Source organism: Portunus trituberculatus, chromosome 14, assembly GCF_017591435.1.
Source record: "Portunus trituberculatus isolate SZX2019 chromosome 14, ASM1759143v1, whole genome shotgun sequence".
NCBI classification, from domain to species: Eukaryota; Metazoa; Arthropoda; class Malacostraca; order Decapoda; family Portunidae; genus Portunus; species Portunus trituberculatus.
In genome coordinates, this window is record NC_059268.1 from 10,743,194 (window position 1) to 10,762,417 (window position 19,224).

The 19,224-nt window shown below is 43.2% G+C and overlaps 1 protein-coding gene across 1 annotated transcript; it reads right to left on the reverse strand.

The window, feature by feature from the left end:
• Positions 1 to 19,122, reverse strand: LOC123503437 (neuroblast differentiation-associated protein AHNAK-like). Its single transcript, XM_045253200.1, has 9 exons — positions 18,993 to 19,122; positions 11,747 to 11,917; positions 10,111 to 10,326; positions 8,055 to 8,216; positions 6,749 to 7,936; positions 6,351 to 6,572; positions 5,835 to 6,071; positions 5,029 to 5,199; positions 1 to 4,802 (listed from the first exon to the last, which is right to left on the reverse strand). The coding sequence occupies exons 1-9, from the start codon at positions 19,120 to 19,122 to the stop codon at positions 1 to 3; spliced, it is 7,299 nt and encodes a 2,432-aa protein (XP_045109135.1).
• Positions 19,123 to 19,224: the final 102 nt, after the last annotated feature.

Sequence of the window (19,224 nt, forward strand, 5' to 3'; positions counted from 1 at the left end):
TCAAAGCTTCAGATACTCGTACTTTAAATTCATCTGCTGAGGGAGAGGATTATCTAAAGAAGCCTCTGCTTTAGATGAGGGAACTTCCAGTTTAGGGACAAGGGGTTCCAACCTAGTGACAAATTTAGGAATAGTAATTCCAAACTCATCTGTATGAGAAATGTGCTCAGACAAAGGAACTTCCATCCCACCAGCATGAACTTCCATTTCAGGAACTTCTAGTTTTACCACTGGATCTACATCTTTAGATATTGGCAGATCCACTCCAATTTCTGGGGGAGCAGTCTCAACCACTGAAGCCATAACTACACTAGCTGGCAATTCCACTTCAGCCATTGGTACTTCAAATTCTTCAGCCACCGGTACTTCTACTTCAGTCACTGGAAATTTAACTTCTGTCACTGGTATATTGATTTCAACCACAGGTACTTTTGTATCAGGCAATGGAGGCATAAATTCAGTTACTGGTATTTTTGCTTCAGCCATTGAAGACTTGACTTTAGACAATGATGCTTCAAATTCAGCCACTGGAGACCCACCATCAGCTACTGGTACTTCAAATTCAGCCACTGAAGGCCTGACTGGTACTTCAACTTCAGCCATTGCAGATGCAACTGGTTTTACTTCAGCCATTGGAGACTTGACTTCAGAAACTAGTACTTCAAATTGAGCCACTGGAGACCTGACTGGTACTTCAACTTCAACCACTGGAGACCTGACTTCAGCCACTGGTACTTCAAAATGAGCCACTGGAGACCTGACTTCAGGTACCGATACTTCAACTTCAGTCACTGGTACTTCAAATTGAGCCATTGGAGACCTGATTTCAGACACTGGTTCTTCAAATTTAGCCACTGAAGATCTGACTTCAGCCACTGATACTTCAACATCAGGCACTGGAAATCTGACTTCAGACAATGGTTCTTCAAATTCAGCTACTGGAGACCTGACCTCAGCTGCTGGTACTTCAAACTGAGCCACTGGAGACTTGAATTGAGCCAATGGTACTTCAACTTCAGCCATTGGAGATCTGACTTCAGCCACTGGTACTTCAAACTGAGCCACTGGAGACTTGGCTTCAGCCACTGGCACTTCAACTTCAGCCACTGGAGATCTGACTTTAGCCACTGGTACTTCAAACTGAGCCACTGGTACTTCAACTTCAGCCATTGGAGATTTGACTTCAGCCACTGGTACTTCAAACTGAGCCACTGGTACTTCAACTTCAGCCACTGGAGATCTGACTTCAGCCACTGGTACTTCAAACTGAGCCACTGGTACTTCAACTTCAGTCATTGGAGATTTGACTTCAGCCACTGGTACTTCAAACTGAGCCACTGGTACTTCAACTTCAGCCATTGGAGACTTGACTTCAGCCACTGGTACTTCAAACTGAGCCACTGGTACTTCAACTTCAGCCATTGGAGATCTGACTTCAGCCACTGGTACTTCAAACTGAGCCACTGGTACTTCAACTTCAGCCACTGGAGATCTGACTTCAGCCACTGGTATTTCAAACTGAGCCACTGGTACTTCAACTTCAGCCACTGGAGATCTGACTTCAGCCACTGGTACTTCAAACTGAGCCATTGGTACTTCAACTTCAGCCATTGGAGACTTGACTTCAGCTGCTGGTACTTCAACTCCAGCCACTGAAGAGCGGACCTCAGGCACCGGTACTTCAACTTCAGCCACTGGGGACCTGACTTCAGACGCTGGTACTTCAACTTCAGCCACTGGAGTTCTGACTTCAGACACTGGTACTTCAAAATGAGCCACTGGAGACCTTACTGGTACTTTAACTTCAGCCAATGGAGACCTGACTTCAGGTAATGGTACTTCAGCTTCAGCTATTGGAGACTCGACTTCAGCCACTGGTACTTGATTCTCAGCTCCTGGAGACCTGACCTCAGTCAGTGGTTCTTTAACTTCAGCTACTGGAAACCTGACCTCAGCCACTGGTACTTCAAGTTCAGCCACTGGAGACCTGACTGGTACTTCAATTTCAGCCATTGGAGACTTAATTTCAGCCACTAGAACTTTAACTTCAGCCAGTGGAGACTTGACTGGCACCTCAACTTCAGCCACTGGATACCTGACCTCAGTCACCGGTACTTCAACTTCACCCATTGGAGATCTGAATTCAGACACAGGTACTTCAACTTCAGTCACTGGAGACATGACTGGTACTTCAACTTCAGCCACTGGAGACCTGAATTCAGACACAGGTACTTCAACTTCAGCCACTGGAAACCTGAAGTCAGACACAGGTACTTCAACTTTAGCCACTGGAGACCTGACTTCAGACACTGGTACTTTATCTTCAGCTACTGGAGACCCAACATCAGAAACAAGTACTTCAACTTCAGCCACTGGAGACCTGACTTCAGACACTGGTGCTTCAACTTCAGCCACTGGAGACCTAACTTCAGACACTGATACTTCAACTTCAGCCACTGGAGACCTGACTTCAGACACTGATACTTCAACTTCAGCCACTGGAGACCTGACTTCAGACACTGGTACTTCAACTTCAGCCACTGGAGACCTGACTTCAGACACTGGTACTTCAACTTCAGCCACTGGAGACCTGACTTCAGACACTGGTACTTCAACTTCAGCCACTGGAGAACTGATTTCAGTCACTGGTACTTCAACTTCAGCAACTGGAGACCTGACTTCAGACACTGGTACTTCAACTTCAACCACTGGAGACCTGACTTCAGACACTGATACTTCAACTTCAGCCACTGGAGACCTGACTTCAGACACTGGTACTTCAACTTCAGCCACTGGAGAACTGATTTCAGTCACCGGTACTTCAACTTCAGCCACTGGAGACTTGACTGGTACTTGAACATCAGCCACTGGAGACCTGACTTCAGACACTGGCACAACTTCAGCCACTGGAGACTTAACTGGTACTTGAACTTCAGCCATTGGAGACCTGACTTCAGCCACTGGTACTTGAACTTCAGCCACTGGAGACTTGACTGGTACTTCAACTTCAGCCTCTGGAGACCTGACTTCAGACACTGATACTTCAACTTCAGCCACTGGAGACCTGACTTCAGACACTGATACTTCAACTTCAGCCACTGGAGACTTAACTGGTACTTCAACTTCAGCTACTGAAGACCTGACTGGTACTTCAACTTCAGCCACTGGAGACTTGACCTCACTCAATGGTATTTCAACTTCAGCCATTGGAAGCCTGACTTGAGACACTGGTACTTCAAATTGAACTACTGGTGACCTGACTTCAGACATTGGTACTTCAACTCCAGCGGCTGGAGACCTGACTGGTGCTTCAGATTCACCTACTGGAGACTTTAGTTCAGTTACTGGTGTTTTCACTTTAGCCGTTGGAGTCACAACCCCAGGTACTGGAGACATAACCTCACCCATAAGAGACATGACTTCATCCACGAATAAATCCACTTCAGCCCCTGCAGGCATACTCTCAACCACAGAAACTTTAGCTTCACTCAATGGCTCTCTTACTTCCGCCATAGGTCTTTCAACTTCAGGCACTGGTGACAAGGCTCCAGTTATTGGTACTTTAATCCTATCAATTGGTGACATAAATTCAGCCGCTGGTACTCTCTGTCCTGTCACTGGTACTGTGCGTCTAGCTGCTGGTACTCTCTGTCCAATCGCCTGTACTCTGCGTCTAACTGCTGGTATTCTCTGTCCATTTGCTGGTACTCTGCGTCTAGCCGCTGGTACTCTCTGTCCATTCACTGGTACTCTGCGTCTAGCCGCTGGTACTCTCACTCCAGATGCTGTTACTCTTTGTCCAGCCACTGGTACTCTACGTCTAGCTGCTGGTTCTCTCACCCCAGCCGCTGGTACTCTCGGTTCAGTTGTTGGTACTCTCATTCCAAACGCTGGTGCTCTCCCTTCAGCCATTGGGGAAATAATTCTAACTACTGGCATTTTCGCGTCATCCACTGGTACTTCAGCCACTGGAGAAATCACTTCAGGGACACCTACTTTCACTTCAGCCATTGGTCCTTCAACTTTAGAGACAGGTACTTCCACTTCAGCTAAAGATACTTCAATTTCAGAAACCGGAGACGTAATTCCAACTGCTTGTACTTCAGCTTCACCCCCTGGCACGTTGACCTCGGCAATTGGAGTCATAATTCCAATCACTGGTGTTTTTTTCTCAGGTAATGAAGACGTTACTTCAGTCTCTGGTACTTTAACTTCAGATAATGGAGATATGGTGATATCATCCACAGGTACTTCCGCTACTGGAGACAAAGTTTCACTCACTTCTACTTCCATTGCAGCCACAGGGATACTTTCAGTACTTAATGTTCCTGTTTCAGTCACAGGCACTTTCACAATGACTTCTGGAGACGTGGTCTTATCCTCTTGCACTTTCACTTCAGCCACTTCAGTTATTGGAGATACAGGTTTAACCAGTGGTACTCTCGCCTCAACCAATGGAGAAATAGCGTCATTCATATTTACCGCTAGAACAGCATCTTCAGCTACCGACACTTCATCTTCGGCCTCTGGAGCCAGCAGCATAGCTTCTGTCGAAGGAACATTTACTTGAGGAGTGTGCTTCTCATGCAGCTTGACCTCTGTCACTGGTGTTAAGGATATCGGCCTGGGTACAGGATCGCTTGGAGGCACAGCCGCAATGAAGTCATCTTCAACATGCTCCTGGTGGATGGTTGGCACTTCATTCTCAGGCACAGGAAGTGTACGATCAGAGAACAAGACTAGCCCCTCAGGCGAGTGTCTGTTATTGGCTTGACTCACTTGAGTTCCACCATTACTTACCACTGAAAAAGACAAAGGTTGTGATAAAGTTTAACCTCATTACGTATTTTCACCTAAGAGAGAGAGAGAGAGAGAGAGAGAGAGAGAGAGAGAGAGAGAGATGCACATATGTTTTCATCAAGGGAACAGAGAAGAGAAAATTAGGGACTACTTCTGTAGATAGGGAAACTAATAAATAGGGAGAGAAAGAGGCAGACAGCTATTAGAAATAATCCTTTGTGAACTTACCAAGATGGCCTCCAGAGAGGTGAGGTCTTTTAGGCTGGTTCACCAGTCTGTGGAATGCTTCGTCTATTCTAGTGCGGTGGTCAAAGAGGAGACCCTCCAACGTATAGGTCTCTGTGCCGTCGGGAAGTGTCATCCAGTCCTGTGTACGCACCCCGTTCACCCTAATCGCTCCTGCAGGACAAGAAGGCTGAAGCTTCAAATATTGTCATCAAAGTAGCTTCAAATTGATTTTCTGGTTACTTAGGTTTATCACAAAGATATCATATATATATATATATATATATATATATATATATATATATATATATATATATATATATATATATATATATATATATATATATATATATATATATATATATATATATATATATATATATATATATATATATATATATATATATATATATATATATATATATATATATATATATATATATATATATATATATATATATATATATAAGTAGTAGATTAGCCTCAAGATGCAGGGAATTGCATTCCAATATATCATCATAATCAAATTAGTGTTCCTAAAACTATCTCAGTACCAGTATGGCGGACGTATTTTCCAAGCCACAGGTATTTGAAGATTATTTTGATAAAAAGATATAAGTGATAAATAAACATTATGTGCTACAATTGCATAATCAGGATAATCTATACTTCAGCTTTAATTCAGAGCTAGAGTGAATTCGAGCTTAATGTCCAATTATATCACCGCTCACCCACACCATGCATCCATCCACCCACTTTCCTGCACCGTCAGTCATGATCTTTTTGAGATATGACTAACTGGAGCTTACCTTCAGCGTCTCTCCTGAATGTGAGTTGACGACCTGCGAGATTGGTGACTGTTAGTCCCTGTGGTCGAGATATCCTGGGGTCGGAGCCGCTGATGGGGATGGGGAGGAGGTAGTCGAGAAGGAACAGAGAGCGTAGAGACTCGTGGTGGTTGCCATCGTGGTACAGCGGGTGGAAGGCGTCGTGTGCCACTAAGTTGAGCATCACCCAAGGACTTGGAGACAAGATGGTTCTCGGGGCTGTAAGACATAATACACATAAAATCCAGCGACAAGGAGGCGCGGTGATGCGTGCACTCTACAGATATCTCACGGCCAGGCCTTATGGTAAAATATTAAAAAGATGTTTTCCTTATGATGAAGTAAAAGATGGTGTCTCTAACAACAATGAAGTTAAGAGGTATTGATGGCTGACACACTAGGCATCATATATTTGTGTATCACTTTATACACTGACTAGCAAGTCAGAAACAAGAACAACAAGCCACTAACATTTTCATGGCACTGCTGTCTACTTGCCTTGCTCCAGCTGCTGAGGTGTAGTGACATGATTCTGCTTGGAGAGGGCGTGTCGCCACAGGCTGAGGAGGGAGGAGCCGTCCCAAGTATCCACCGCCTCGGGCACTACGGGCACAGTCCATGTTACACCTTCACCAAAAGTTCCCACTCTATGGGAAAACTCCGAGGCTGAACCAGGACCCTGGCTGTCACTGTCATGGACACGGGTCCTGCGGAGGTACAAAGGTTATTACTTGGTAGCGATAAGTAGCCAACTTACATCAACTATTTCTCAGAATAATGACATAGTTATATATATATATATATATATATATATATATATATATATATATATATATATATATATATATATATATATATATATATATATATATATATATATATTGGTGTTGCCTTACCTGAGGACTGAGAAAAGGCCTCAGACTCGCCTTCAGAAGTAATACTTGCATGGTCTGTCATAGGAAAGGGAAAGCCACCTCCGCTGTGCCTTTTTTCCGTTACTGATACAGCAACTTTCCTTGTGGGTTCTTGAACGTTTTTCTTCGAGTGTGATACGGATGTTTCAGTTACTGGGGCTCCTCGAATAACATGGGATTTCACTGCTGAAACATTAGGATCGAAAACTTGCTGGACTTTTGTGTGATGCTGCTGGACACCCGCATTGCTCCCAATGACCTTGGAAGTAATCCGAGAAACACTGACTCTCATTTCCGATTTGTCTTCACCAACAAACTCTGGAGCAGCAGCAAGAGATGGGCTCTCCTGCACTGTGAAGATCTCTGATGTCAAGTGTGTGGCTGAATCTTTATTCCTTTCTGAATGTGATGTTTTCTCCGACTGGGCGTTTTGAGAGGTTTCAAAAGACACACTCATTTTCAGCGTGAAGTCAGTAGAACTCTCTTGAAGAGGTTCTGTTGTGGTGATGATGCTGGAATCTTCTGATGGAATTACTGTTGTGGTCTCTAGGTCATGCAAAGTGGAGGAAGGATCTTCGAAAGCATCTGTTAAAGATTTTGCTGTTTTTTCAGAGTTTGTGGAAAGGTGTTGTTCTGGATCGCTGAGGGGCACAATCTGATCGAGGGACGTGTGTATCTCAGAGTTGAGAGACATCGAACTGGATTCTGGCCGAATTTCAGAGGTTATTTCTTTAAACGATACCGTGAAGGACGAGTCTGTCACAGGAGTCTGATGGCTAGATGACTGGGTAGACGCCTGGAATGATTCGGTGGTTGATTGAGGCACTACAGAAGACTGGATCTCCGAGGTGATAATAGGAGCAGTGGATTCTGTGGCTGGGATTTCAGTAGTTAGCATTTCGGTTGCGAGCATTTCGGAAGTGGAAGGATCTGTGAAGACTTGGGTAGTCGGGGTCTCTGTGGAGGGAATCTCACGGTCAGGCAGCTCGGTGTCAGCTCCTGTTGTCGTGGAAGGCAAAATGGTTGTTGCCTCTGGACCAGACGTCACCGAGGATATTTCCGTAACCTGACGGATAAATACAGAGAATTGCTGGGTCCCCTCCTGTAGTTGGACCAAGGAAGGTGAAACCTGGGTGGATGATGCGTTTTCTGCCGTACTATTGCTTGAGGCTGGAGGGAGAAAATATTCGATCAATATTACTTCAGCTGTGATCCAGTTATGATCACCAAATCTGAGACAGAACAGAAAGACTGAACACTTTAAGCAAATTTAAGCAATACACCTTACCGTGCTGCGGCTCTGAAGCTGCCACCTGTTGGCTCAGAAACTCAAAGGCTTCGTCAAGCCGGTGCTTGTTTTCCTCCAAAAAACGCTCCAGCGTATATACCTCCGTGCCATCATCGAGAGCCACCATGTCCTCCACCGGCTTTCCATTAACTATCACAGTCCCTGCGAGGCCGACACACGCATTATCAGCTATACATACACAGGATAAACACACATTAATTCACAAACATGTTTTAGCTCTACCAAACGTCTGCAAGATGCTGCAGAGGCCAGACTAGCGAAAAAGACATTCAGGATCCAACAGATGATCCACTTGCACAATCTTTTATTCACTAAATACAATGAGTCATGAGTGCCGATATGGCCACTTTTAATGTACTTCTTCCATGAGCGTTTCGAGGCCTCAGCATACTCACCTAAGCTGCTTCGCCAGTTTATAAACGTTTACCATCATTGGCTGTTGAGAAATCACAAGAAGCTTCACCAATGACCCAAGGTTTAGGAAATAACCACTAAACGATAGTGAAGCTTTCAGTCATGTTTGCAGATTTGTCAGTAACTGGAGGCGTTACCTATACCAATAACATCTATCAGATACAAGAGGAGAACTCGCCTTTTCTGTGTTTAATTATTTGGTCCCAAAGTTTCCTTTTTTTTTCAGCAAACAAGTACAGTCGTTACCATGTAAAATCATTTCATAATAGCTATAGTGTTGACAGGTTTTCAAGGGTGTCTGGCAATACGCGCAAACACACACACACACACACACACACACACACACAATCGAGAGGCCCGTGTTCAAGTCCCGGCGCAGCGAGGCAAATGGGCAAGCCTCAATGTGTGGCCCCTGTTCACCTAACAGTAAATAGGTACGGGATGTAACTCGAGGGGTTGTGGCCTCGCTTTCCCGGTGTGTGGAGTGTGTTATGGTCTCAGTCCTACCCGAAGATCGGTCTATGAGCTCTGAGCTCGCTCCGTAATGGGGAAGACTTGCTGGGTGACCAGCAGACGACCGAGGTGAATTACACACACACACCGCGTAGTGTAGTGGTTAGCACGCTCGACTCACAATCGAGAGGCCCGGGTTCGAGTCCCGGTAAGCGACGAGGCAAATGGACAAGTCTCTTAATGTGTGGCCCCTGTTCACCTAGCAGTAAATAGGTACGGGATGTAACTCGAGGGGTTGTGGCCTCGCTTTCCGGGTGCATGTTGTGTGTTGATGTGGTCTCCGTCCTACCCGAAGATCAGTCTATGAGCTGTGAGCTCGCTCCATAATGGGGAAGACTGGCTGGATGACCAGCAGGCGATCGATGTGAATTACACACACACACACACACACACACACACACACACACACACACACGCCCGGTAGCTCAGTGGTTAGAGCGCTGGCTTCACAAGCCAGAGGACCGGGGTTCAATTCCCCGGCCGGGTGGAGATATTTGGGTGTGTCTCCTTTCACGTGTTGCCACTGTTCACCTAGCAGTGAGTAGGTACGGGATGTAAATCGAGGAGTTGTGATCTTGTTGTCCCGGTGTGTGGTGTGTGCCTGGTCTCAGGCCTATCGAAGATCGGAAATAATGAGCTCTGAGCTCGTTCCGTAGGGTAACGTCTGGCTGTTTCGTTAGAGACTGCAGCAGATCAAACAGTGAATCACACACACACACACACACACACACACACACACACACACCGCGTAGTGTAGTGGTTAGCACACTTGGCTCACAACCGAGAGGGCCCGGGTTCGAGTCCCGGGAAGTGGCGAGGTAAATGGGCAAGCTCCTTAATGTGTAGCTCCTGTTCACCTAGCAGCAAGTAGGTACGGGATGTAACTCGAGTGTCTGTGGCCTCGCTTTCCCGGTGTATGGAGTGTGGTGTGGTCTCAGTCCTACCCGAAGATCGATTTATGAGCTCTGAGCTCGCTCCGTAATTTGAAAAGCTGGTTGGGTGACCAGCAGATGACCGTGGTGAATTACAAGGAGAGAGAGAGAGAGAGAGAGAGAGAGAGAGAGAGAGAGAGAGAGAGAGAGAGAGAGAGAGTATGAATTACACTTACCCTCTCTATTTTTAGTGAATACCAGATCGGCGCCACTGTGACTCTCCATCCTGAGGCCTTCAGGTGACTGGAACCTCGGGTCTCTGGCATCAAGGGGGTCCAGATCAAGGTGTTCCAGCACCTCAGTCAACAGTACCTCGTCTTTTACCTCCTGTGTTTCCAGGCTTAGGACTGTCCAGATGCTTCTCTGCTGCTGATGGGAAGAAGACATGTGGCCTCAGGGACATTGGTGATTGAGATTAGGGCAAATGATGTGGTGCTGCCCTTTAATGATCTTTTTTTTCACTTTTAATGCTTTCTGGCACTAAATCAATAAAAAGATAACAATTAATCAACAACAGAAAAGTGGAAGCACATGGACTAGGTGTGCCTGGACTGAGTCTTGTGTTGGATAGCGGAGGGCAAGAATGGGGTATTTATGAAGCTGAATAGTCAGATGCCTCTACAAGGTTAGAGTTAATCGAGCTAAAAATTAACTTATTTTACCGTGGTTTATTATTTACGGTGTCAATGCAACTTCATGGACCAGTTGGATAATGAAAAAAAAAAAAACTTTGTAAGAAAAATATAGGATAAGAGATAAACATTTCTCTCCTTAATGTATTTCCCTGAGAAATGAAGGCAAAGTTGACAAAACTGGCACTCTCATCTCACCCTTTTTGGCATTTATAAACAAAACAAATGCAAGATCAGCACTGTCAGGACTCTCTAGATATTTGATTCACATTAGAGTATGGAAAATGAATATAAGTTCTGAGTGTCAACTAAACTTTTGTCGGAAATTTAACGTTAATAATACTGAATATCTCTAGTTCAACAGTGGATATCTGAGATCAGAAACCGTCCGCCATCGGAGATTACATGACTCATATTTGTTTGAGTTATATCCGAGGAGGACCTCATCACGTCGGTGACATTGCTGTCTGCTGTCACTCACACAGACCATCGATCACTTCATGCTTCAGTGTCCCCGCATCCACACAGCCTAAGTGATCCTGCGCGCCTTGCTTGCTGCCCTTTTACCCTGCCCTCCCAGCTGGCGGCGGCGCGTCTTGGATTAGAGAAGGTCTCTTGCTAAAGCTTAATGGATTTACTTAACTTTGATATTCGTCAAAATAGAGACTAATACACTATAAGCGAGTGATTTTCTAACTGAATAATGGACACTGATTATGCTAAACGGGTGGACAACACGATATTAGTTTAATGCTATTTATAATAGTAAGAATAATGTGAATATAATTGCCAGATGTTAAACATCTAATTTTGGTTTCAAAAGATATATCACAGTAGACCATTTCCAATGTGCTACTAAGACACTATTATATTACTTCACTTGTACATAATGATACGATGCCATATGCTATATAGCTTCATATATAGTTAAGTACAGAAAAACGCGATAGTAAATATCTTGGTTGGCTCGGCCATCTCTCAACCGTCCAGTGACATCTGGTGGCCACTGATTTCACAAGTACTACATTATCGAATATCGAGTACCACAAAGTCACCACATACTTCAGAATAACTCGGCATGTCCGTATAGAAGAGCGTGGCCTTGTCGGGGACGTTCTGTGGCCCGCGCTACGCAAAGTGTATTACGGGGAAAGTGAACTGCATGGACAAAAACACCTACCTGTCAATTCGTATCCTTTCGCCGCGACTGGGCGGCTACGAGTGGGAGACTGAGTGTGCGGCGTGTGTCGGGGGTGGTAGTGGCGGCGCAAGAGTGGAGAAAAAGCAGGGAAGGCGGCTGTATGCATCATGACCGCCACCACCACAACGGCCGCCGCCCATAGAGGTCGGCCTGGAAAAGAAAGTAATTACATATGTACAACAGATACAGGGCATCCATGGACAAAGGAGCTGAGGGGGGGACGTGAGGAAGGTTGTTGCATAGGGCAAACGCATACGCAAACTGCCTCCATTTGCCACGAGAGGGGACCACTAAACATTGACACTACACTGAACACACACGCTGTAGGGACCCACACTACTGCACGAACCAGTGCCTGGAACATCAACTTGAAAGAAGAGTGAGGAATCTGTTGTTGTGTTCTTTCTTTCAATCAGCATACGATCCTTAACTTTATTTCCCCGAGTTGATCTTTGATTGATCTATCAGCGTTACATTGCTATCATTCAAACACCAGTCTTATTTTTCCAAACAACGAATTCCCCGAAGAAGCTTATAAAGTGGAAAATTGTAGCACTTGCGTAGAAAGTCATAAGAGCGATAGAAACAGGAAGGGAAAGGTTAGACGAGGACGAGGCCTTGTCTTTTTCTTCCCTATATATCTTGACAGGGAAGAATGTAGAAAGGACACAACGAAGGAAGATAGGGATAAATTCTTTTCCTTGCTGATCGTGAGTGCTTGAGGTGTGCTTCAGGTGTGCTTGATAATCTACCCCAGTATGGTTCCTAAACATTTCTTGAGCGAGTTCTACTTGGAGGTCCCGTACAGTCTCCGCTTACCATTTGGTTCCAGAAAACTCAATCCCAACACATATCAATTTATTCACATGTAGAACACTTAAATAAACTAACTAGGAATACAACTCAATTTAATGCGCGTGATGCATCTGTTTCTTTTCCACTAGCTCATCGATGCCAGATTACCTTGCATAAGGTAGTAATGATTTTTCGGAGGAATGAATTTGATTTAATTAAAAATCGCATATGATCTCGAAAGTGCTCATGTACCACCTGGAAGGACTTCGCGTACGCGGAAGGTTGGGAACCACTGATCTAACTTGTTCAGTATATTTCCTCCACAAGCTCCATACACCCTTTCTCCTCCCCTTTTTAATATCTAATATCTTTCTATCTGTCCTTTAATTTCTCCTGTTCCTACTTCTTTTTTTTCTTTCAGAGGTATTTAAAATGTGACTTAACTTTCATTTATCCACTTTTTACGCCATCTTCCATTTCAGTTCCCGAATAATTTGGATGAGCGGCGCTATATGACCCTGTTGTTTGTTACGGCGAGTTAAACGAATGTCTTCACCACTCTACTTCTCCTGCCATTCGGAGTCCCTAAGCACGTAGCGCACACTTTCAAGGCTGCCCCAGTTTTTGCCCATAAGAAGAAGAAAAAAAAAAAAAATAAAAAAAAGAGTTAAGACGCGGATATGGTCTGTATAGTAAAAAAATATCAGCAAATTCCTGGTCTTTCATTGGAGGTAAGGCTACTTTTCCCAAACCACAAAAACAACGAATTATAGTTATATATAGCATGAGAGAGAGAGAGAGAGAGAGAGAGAGAGAGAGAGAGAGAGAGCGTTGGTCATTCAGCAGAGAGAAGAGGTCCTGTTCTCTTTTCTTTCTTTAATAAGAAATTGAGTTGAGGAATTTGTTGTCTTTATGTTGCCAGGTTGGTCAAAGATAGGCAGCCCGATTCTACGCAACAGACGTAATTACACGTGGTCTTCCTCACTCCTGGTAGCTTCTTCAAACACCAGTTGTAACCCTCAATCATTGGCTTGAGGTCTGCTCTTATTTATTCACACGGTGTGTGAGTGGCCTCAGTCCTACTCGAAGATTGATCAGTACTTAGTATGAATTTTAAGCTTGTCTTCTGGGGGCTCAGCAGACGACCCTGAATAAGTAACACACACACACACACACACACACACACACACAGAAAGAAAGCATAAGCGTTACCACAGGACAGGTGTGAGGCAGTGACTTGCAGGTCAGATCAATTGACACCTTTAGAAGACTAGTAGCTCACTCCAGGCCAGTGGTTACTTCTTTCAGAGATTGACGTGGCAGCATGTCTGCGTAATATCAAGATGACAGCAACAACAACAAACATTGTAGACAGCTATAGATATTTAGCTGTGACAATTTATGATATTAAGTTGGGTTTATTTGAGTGTAGAAATTTACAAAATATTGTGCTTATTTTTACTAGTCAAAGAGAACCAGTCACTACTCAGCACTTACTGGCCAGCTGAGTGAGCGCAGGCGCAGTCACGCAGAGTCGAGCACACGAGCTTGGTCACTATTGTTCTGTACCCAGTGTCTCAGCCATAAGTCACAGCTTTAAATTCCAAGGTGTATATACTAGAAGTGCCTTGATTCGTTTTTATTTTATTTCGTTCATCTACCGTGCCCGTGTATTGAAGCTTCAATTTAGCAATTGTCAATAGCAAGACCACATGGCTCCAAGGACCATATTTCATGTTGCCTCGCTAGGCGCAGTCACAGGTAATGTAGTAATTCATGTTATTACCAGCTCCTACAATTTTGCTAGAACGCTTATTAGTTAGTCATAGGCAAGGATATGCGGGTGTAAAGAATAAATGTTACAGGAGCAAGTGACGTAGGAATAGTGATGACAGGTATGTATCGAAAATGTGGTTTAAGTTAAATGCTTGTGAAGAATAAGTGAATAAAGTTATTGATATGTTTAGAATATTTATGGCTAGTGTATCTTTAGTTTTACCATTCAGGATCTATGTGGTTATTATAGAGACTTGTATATTATGAGAACTTCAAAGTCTTATTCCTAGAAAACATAGGCTATCTTCTAAAGATGTTTCATAGCCTACTGCACTCCTTTGCCCACCGTGTTGTTATTGTTGTTGGTTATTATTATTATTATTATTTTTATTATTATTATTATTTATTTATTTATTTATGTTGTTGTTTATAGACATTTTGAAAAGTTGTAGGTAGAGGTGAAAAGAAAGACAAGTGTTATGGGAATCAGTTCTGAAGAAGCGTCAACAAAACTACTTAGTCTGGAATAAACTCGCTCCATGACTGGTCTCACTATTCATCTCCACCTCTGTTGTTATTGTTTTACTACCTACTATTATTATTGTTTGTGTTGGCGGTGGTGGTATATCATCACTGCAAAAAGTGATGGAAAACTTCCTCTTCTTAGTCGTGAGAATGTCAGATTACAGTGCAGTTTAGAAGAAAGTGTGTAGGCTATTTGTGCATCGTCTTGTCGTGCCGAGAATCTTCCTTTCACCCCGAGCCTGCAGTCATGCCAACACTTTCACAGCTTTCCTAACACACCCCACTATCACAATCTATTTCTCTCTCTATCTGTCTTTATTTATCTACCTATTCAACTGTCTATCGTGCGTAAGGCACAGAATCTTGAAGTCTCATAGCAGTTAATGTTCTTATTCTTTTCCAGCATTTTGTTACATTTCCTTCAGTAGGCTTTTGTTAAACACGATTAGAGATAGAATTTAAAGGTAGTATTTATTTGCCTATTTGTTTATCACATTATTCCAGTGGTTGTTTAGTACTTCTTCAGCGGCATCAGTAGGGAGATAATAATATAAAAAAAACCTTGCTATTTTTATCATTGTGGCCTTTGAAACTAAAATTCGTAACGGAATTCTTAATTTTGTCTTGAAACATTTAATTGCGTTAGTCACATTATTTCCATTGATGTAAACTCTTTATTTCATTTTAAACTATTTTGTCATAAGCTGTTCGTTAATTTGGTCGCTGATGATGTGAAGCAAGGACTCACCAGGCGTAAGAGTGGCAAGCATTTCATTCATCGAGGCCACGAGACGGAGTAAAATACGAAATAGTGACAAAGGTCACCAGTGATACCTGCACGAAAATTAGGCCATTAATTTAAATCGACATCAAATCGTTATTCAGTGCAAATAATTTCTTCGTTCTCAAAGCTACACAGAAATTTCATCGTATTTATTTTACTAACTACTTATATGTGAGAGAGGGTTAAGGGTGGACTAAACATCGTTCTTGTTGTTCTAGTTGATTTAGTAATTACTGATAGAAAATACTTGTTTTTAAGAGTATAAGAACATAGTGGAGGCTACAAGAATCCGTCAGACTTACACGTGGCAGTATCTACATAAAAAAAAACATTATCTTTCATTTACCTGCCATCTCTGCACAAATTCATCCTGTCATCCCTTTATAAAGCCCTCTATTGACTCCGCAGTGACAATATTATTACTGAGTTTATTCCAGTCATCTTGTAAACCAGTTTTTTTCTTGCCACCATGACTCTCTCTCTCTCTCTCTCTCTCTCTCTCTCTCTCTCTCTCTCTCTCTCTCTCTCTCTCTCTCTCTCTCTCTCTCTCTCTCTCTCTCTCTCTCTCTCTCTCTCTCTCATTTTTCCTTTCTTTGTATATGTATATCTTACATTTTTCTTCGTTTCTTTAACCCGAAAAAAAGTGTTCCTTGTCTTTAATTTCTATTTCTTATTCCTTTGTTTACTTTTCTTGGTAGTCACGAGGGAAGATGCAACATTCGTGACTACACTTTGCCTTATAGATAGATTTCTATGCCCTTGACACTCATCGCTTTCTAATCCATCCTCCATCCTTCCCGTGCCTCCTCATCCCATTGGTTAAGTAAATCGTTTCACTGCTGGTCACTTTTCACATCAATTTTTTCTTTTATCGCGTTTTTTGTTACTCTTAGTTTCTATCGTCTATAAAAAGAAATCAGCCTTTAATTTCTCTAGTGCTAGTCTCTTAAATTCTGTCATTTATAAAAAGGCCAAGCTCCTGTTACCTCTTTCCTTTACGGCCATGTCACTGGGTGTAGCTACCTCAGTAACCTTAACAACCGCTCTCTTCACGCTCTGTTATGATGCCTCCCTCATTGTTACCTGATGGATCGACTGATAACGGCGCATGTTTGTTTGGTGTTGTGTCTGTGTTGGCTCTTCTTGTGCTCCTTTTTTTTTTTTTCATTTTTTGTGTGTGTTATTGGTAATATGGTAGTCTTTTACTGATAAATGTTTGGTGAAGTTGTGAAGTCTCATGAAGTTAGTAAGGTATAGAGAAGCATAAGACGACCACGCCACTTTATGATATTTGGAGTTTAGACGTACTTATTAAATTTTGTCTGTAAACTAATAGTAAAGTGTGTGTGTGTGTGTGTGTGTGTGTGTGTGTGTGTGTGTGTGTGTGTGTGTGTGTGTGTGTGTGTGTGCGCGCGCGCCATTACTCTAGTAAACACGAACTACTTCTGCCTGACCAGCTCCACGTGTTGCATAAGTGCCTTTCGAGTTCACTTTTTCTTTGTCTCACGTCTTGGGAAACAAGTTTTTGAAACCCTCGGTCAGAACTACTTTTATTATGCTTGTACCAGTGTTGCTTCGATGAGGGAGAAGACGATGACGTGCACCAGTAACTTCCCAGCGATTCGTAGTAACTGTCCGTAGCATTGGCCTTTGTGAAGGAAGGTGGCGTTCAGTGCATCTTTGTAATGATAGAGGTCCGTATTTCTTAAACCCTTCAATACTGAGACGCATCTTTACCTTCATTTTTGGGGTATGATTGCACAGTTTTATTTATTTATTTATTTATTTTTATGTCCTGGCCTATAGCTCCTGTAGGTAACATGAAGAGTATTGGAAGCGCTGTTAAGCTTCCACCCATTTCCATTAAGAAGGATCTATGAAGGTCAGAAGATTATTGGCCACAATCTTTACTATTTCAGTCCTCCACATAAGTTTCTGAAGCTGTATAAAATCACCAAATAGTAAGCAGAATGAATATGGAAACGCTTCATAGTACAGAAGGGGTTAACACTTAAACGTTTTATTCTGTCATTAGAAAAGAAAAAAAAGCTGTTCTTCAAAAGCTATAGATTCTGAGTATAGAGATTAGCATTGGTTCTGTGAATGAGGCTGGTGTCTTTTTTTTTTATGTAAGAGGGGAAAGCTGGCCAAGGACAAAGAAATAAAAACACGCCCACTTAGTTGCCAGTTCCCTTGCAGGTCTAAGAGAGTTAGACAAAAGAAAGGGATAATGTCTTGAAACCTCCCTCTTAAATGAAGTCAAGTCATATGAAGTTGGGAATACAGAAACAATCCTTTCGTTGTCCTAGTCGTCTCATATGTATTACAGACTGTGATGGAAGTTGTTTGTAAGGTTTCAATTGTATTTCCATGACTCTACCAGTACGTTAACAATAGTTCTGCATTACCAGTAGGGAAATATTAATAAAAACGTGACCAGTCTTTCTCTGTGGCCCTTATATATATTCCTGAAAGAAGAACCAAAGCGAGAATATGTCATAATATATTTTTAAAACGCAAAAGAAAAGTAAGTAGATAAATGGAAGATAGACATGACACTACCAATTTACTAGAGTGTGGTTCAATGGACAAAACATCGCCACAGGTGTTAATACCCACGCTCACGCTCTCTTCTTTTTTATGTACAGTGTAACAGGACTACTTTTTTTGTTTATTTTTTTTTGCTTTGATATATTCCTGATGTTACGAGTGCTTGTTTATGTCCTGTGCGTGTTATGAGTCAGGAAGAAGATGACCTTCGTTCTTCCCCGGGCTAAGATGAGAGAGAGAGAGAGAGAGAGAGAGAGAGAGAGAGAGAGAGAGTGTGTGTGTGTGTGTGTGTGTGTGTGTGTGTGTGTGTGTGTGTGTGTGTGTGTGTGTGTGTGTGTGTGTATGTATGTGTGTGTATGGCCTTTCAAAATACATCTACCGGTCTTATTTGGCTATTCTTCTTCTTCTTCTTCTTCTTCTTCTTCTTCTTCTTCTTCTTCTTCTTTCGCTTATTGCCTTGGGTCTTAAACTTGACTTTCAGATTCTCTTAGCGATAGGCAGTTATTTACCACCATCTCGGCTTTCGTGTGTGTGTGTGTGTGTGTGTGTGTGTGTGTGTGTGTGTGTGTGTGTGTGTGTGTGTGTGTGTGTTAAATATAGGGCAAGAATAAGTAACCTTCAACTTTCCTTGGCGTGAAAAGTTAAACAGTACATTGCAGTGTGTATGTGTACGTGTATATGTGATGCACGTGTGTGTATTGTACGTGAGTCAGTAGGAGGCGACCTTCACCCGTGTACGTGATGAGGCAACTTCGTGCTCCCGTCCAGTCTTGCCTCGCTGGCCCACACACTAACGGGGCAGAGGGGTGAGCTGGCCTATCATGCCCACGTAACACGGCGGACAGGTGCAGGCCAGTGACCCAGGCCGCGCCCCACCTAAGAGCGGGTCACTTGCCTCGTGAAGCGCGGTTGATGCTGGTGACATTTCAGCATGAGGTCATTTCCTCCATAGACCCGCTGACCCTCAGGAACACGGACAGACAGATGCACAAAGAGAGAAAGAGTACCCAGATCCCACCTTGGTACT

What these genes read in the sequence shown, in the direction of transcription:
- LOC123503437 (XM_045253200.1), bottom strand. Translation starts at nt 19,122, where the DNA reads ATGTCACCAGCATCAACCGCGCTTCACGAGGCAAGTGACCCGCTCTTA. An exon ending in AGCTTCAGAGCCGCAGCACG is followed by an intron (nt 7,937 to 8,054) that starts GTAAGGTGTATT and finishes TTCTCCCTCCAG; the next exon opens with CCTCAAGCAATAGTACGGCA. An exon ending in ACCTCAGCAGCTGGAGCAAG is followed by an intron (nt 6,072 to 6,350) that starts GCAAGTAGACAG and finishes TATGTCTTACAG; the next exon opens with CCCCGAGAACCATCTTGTCT.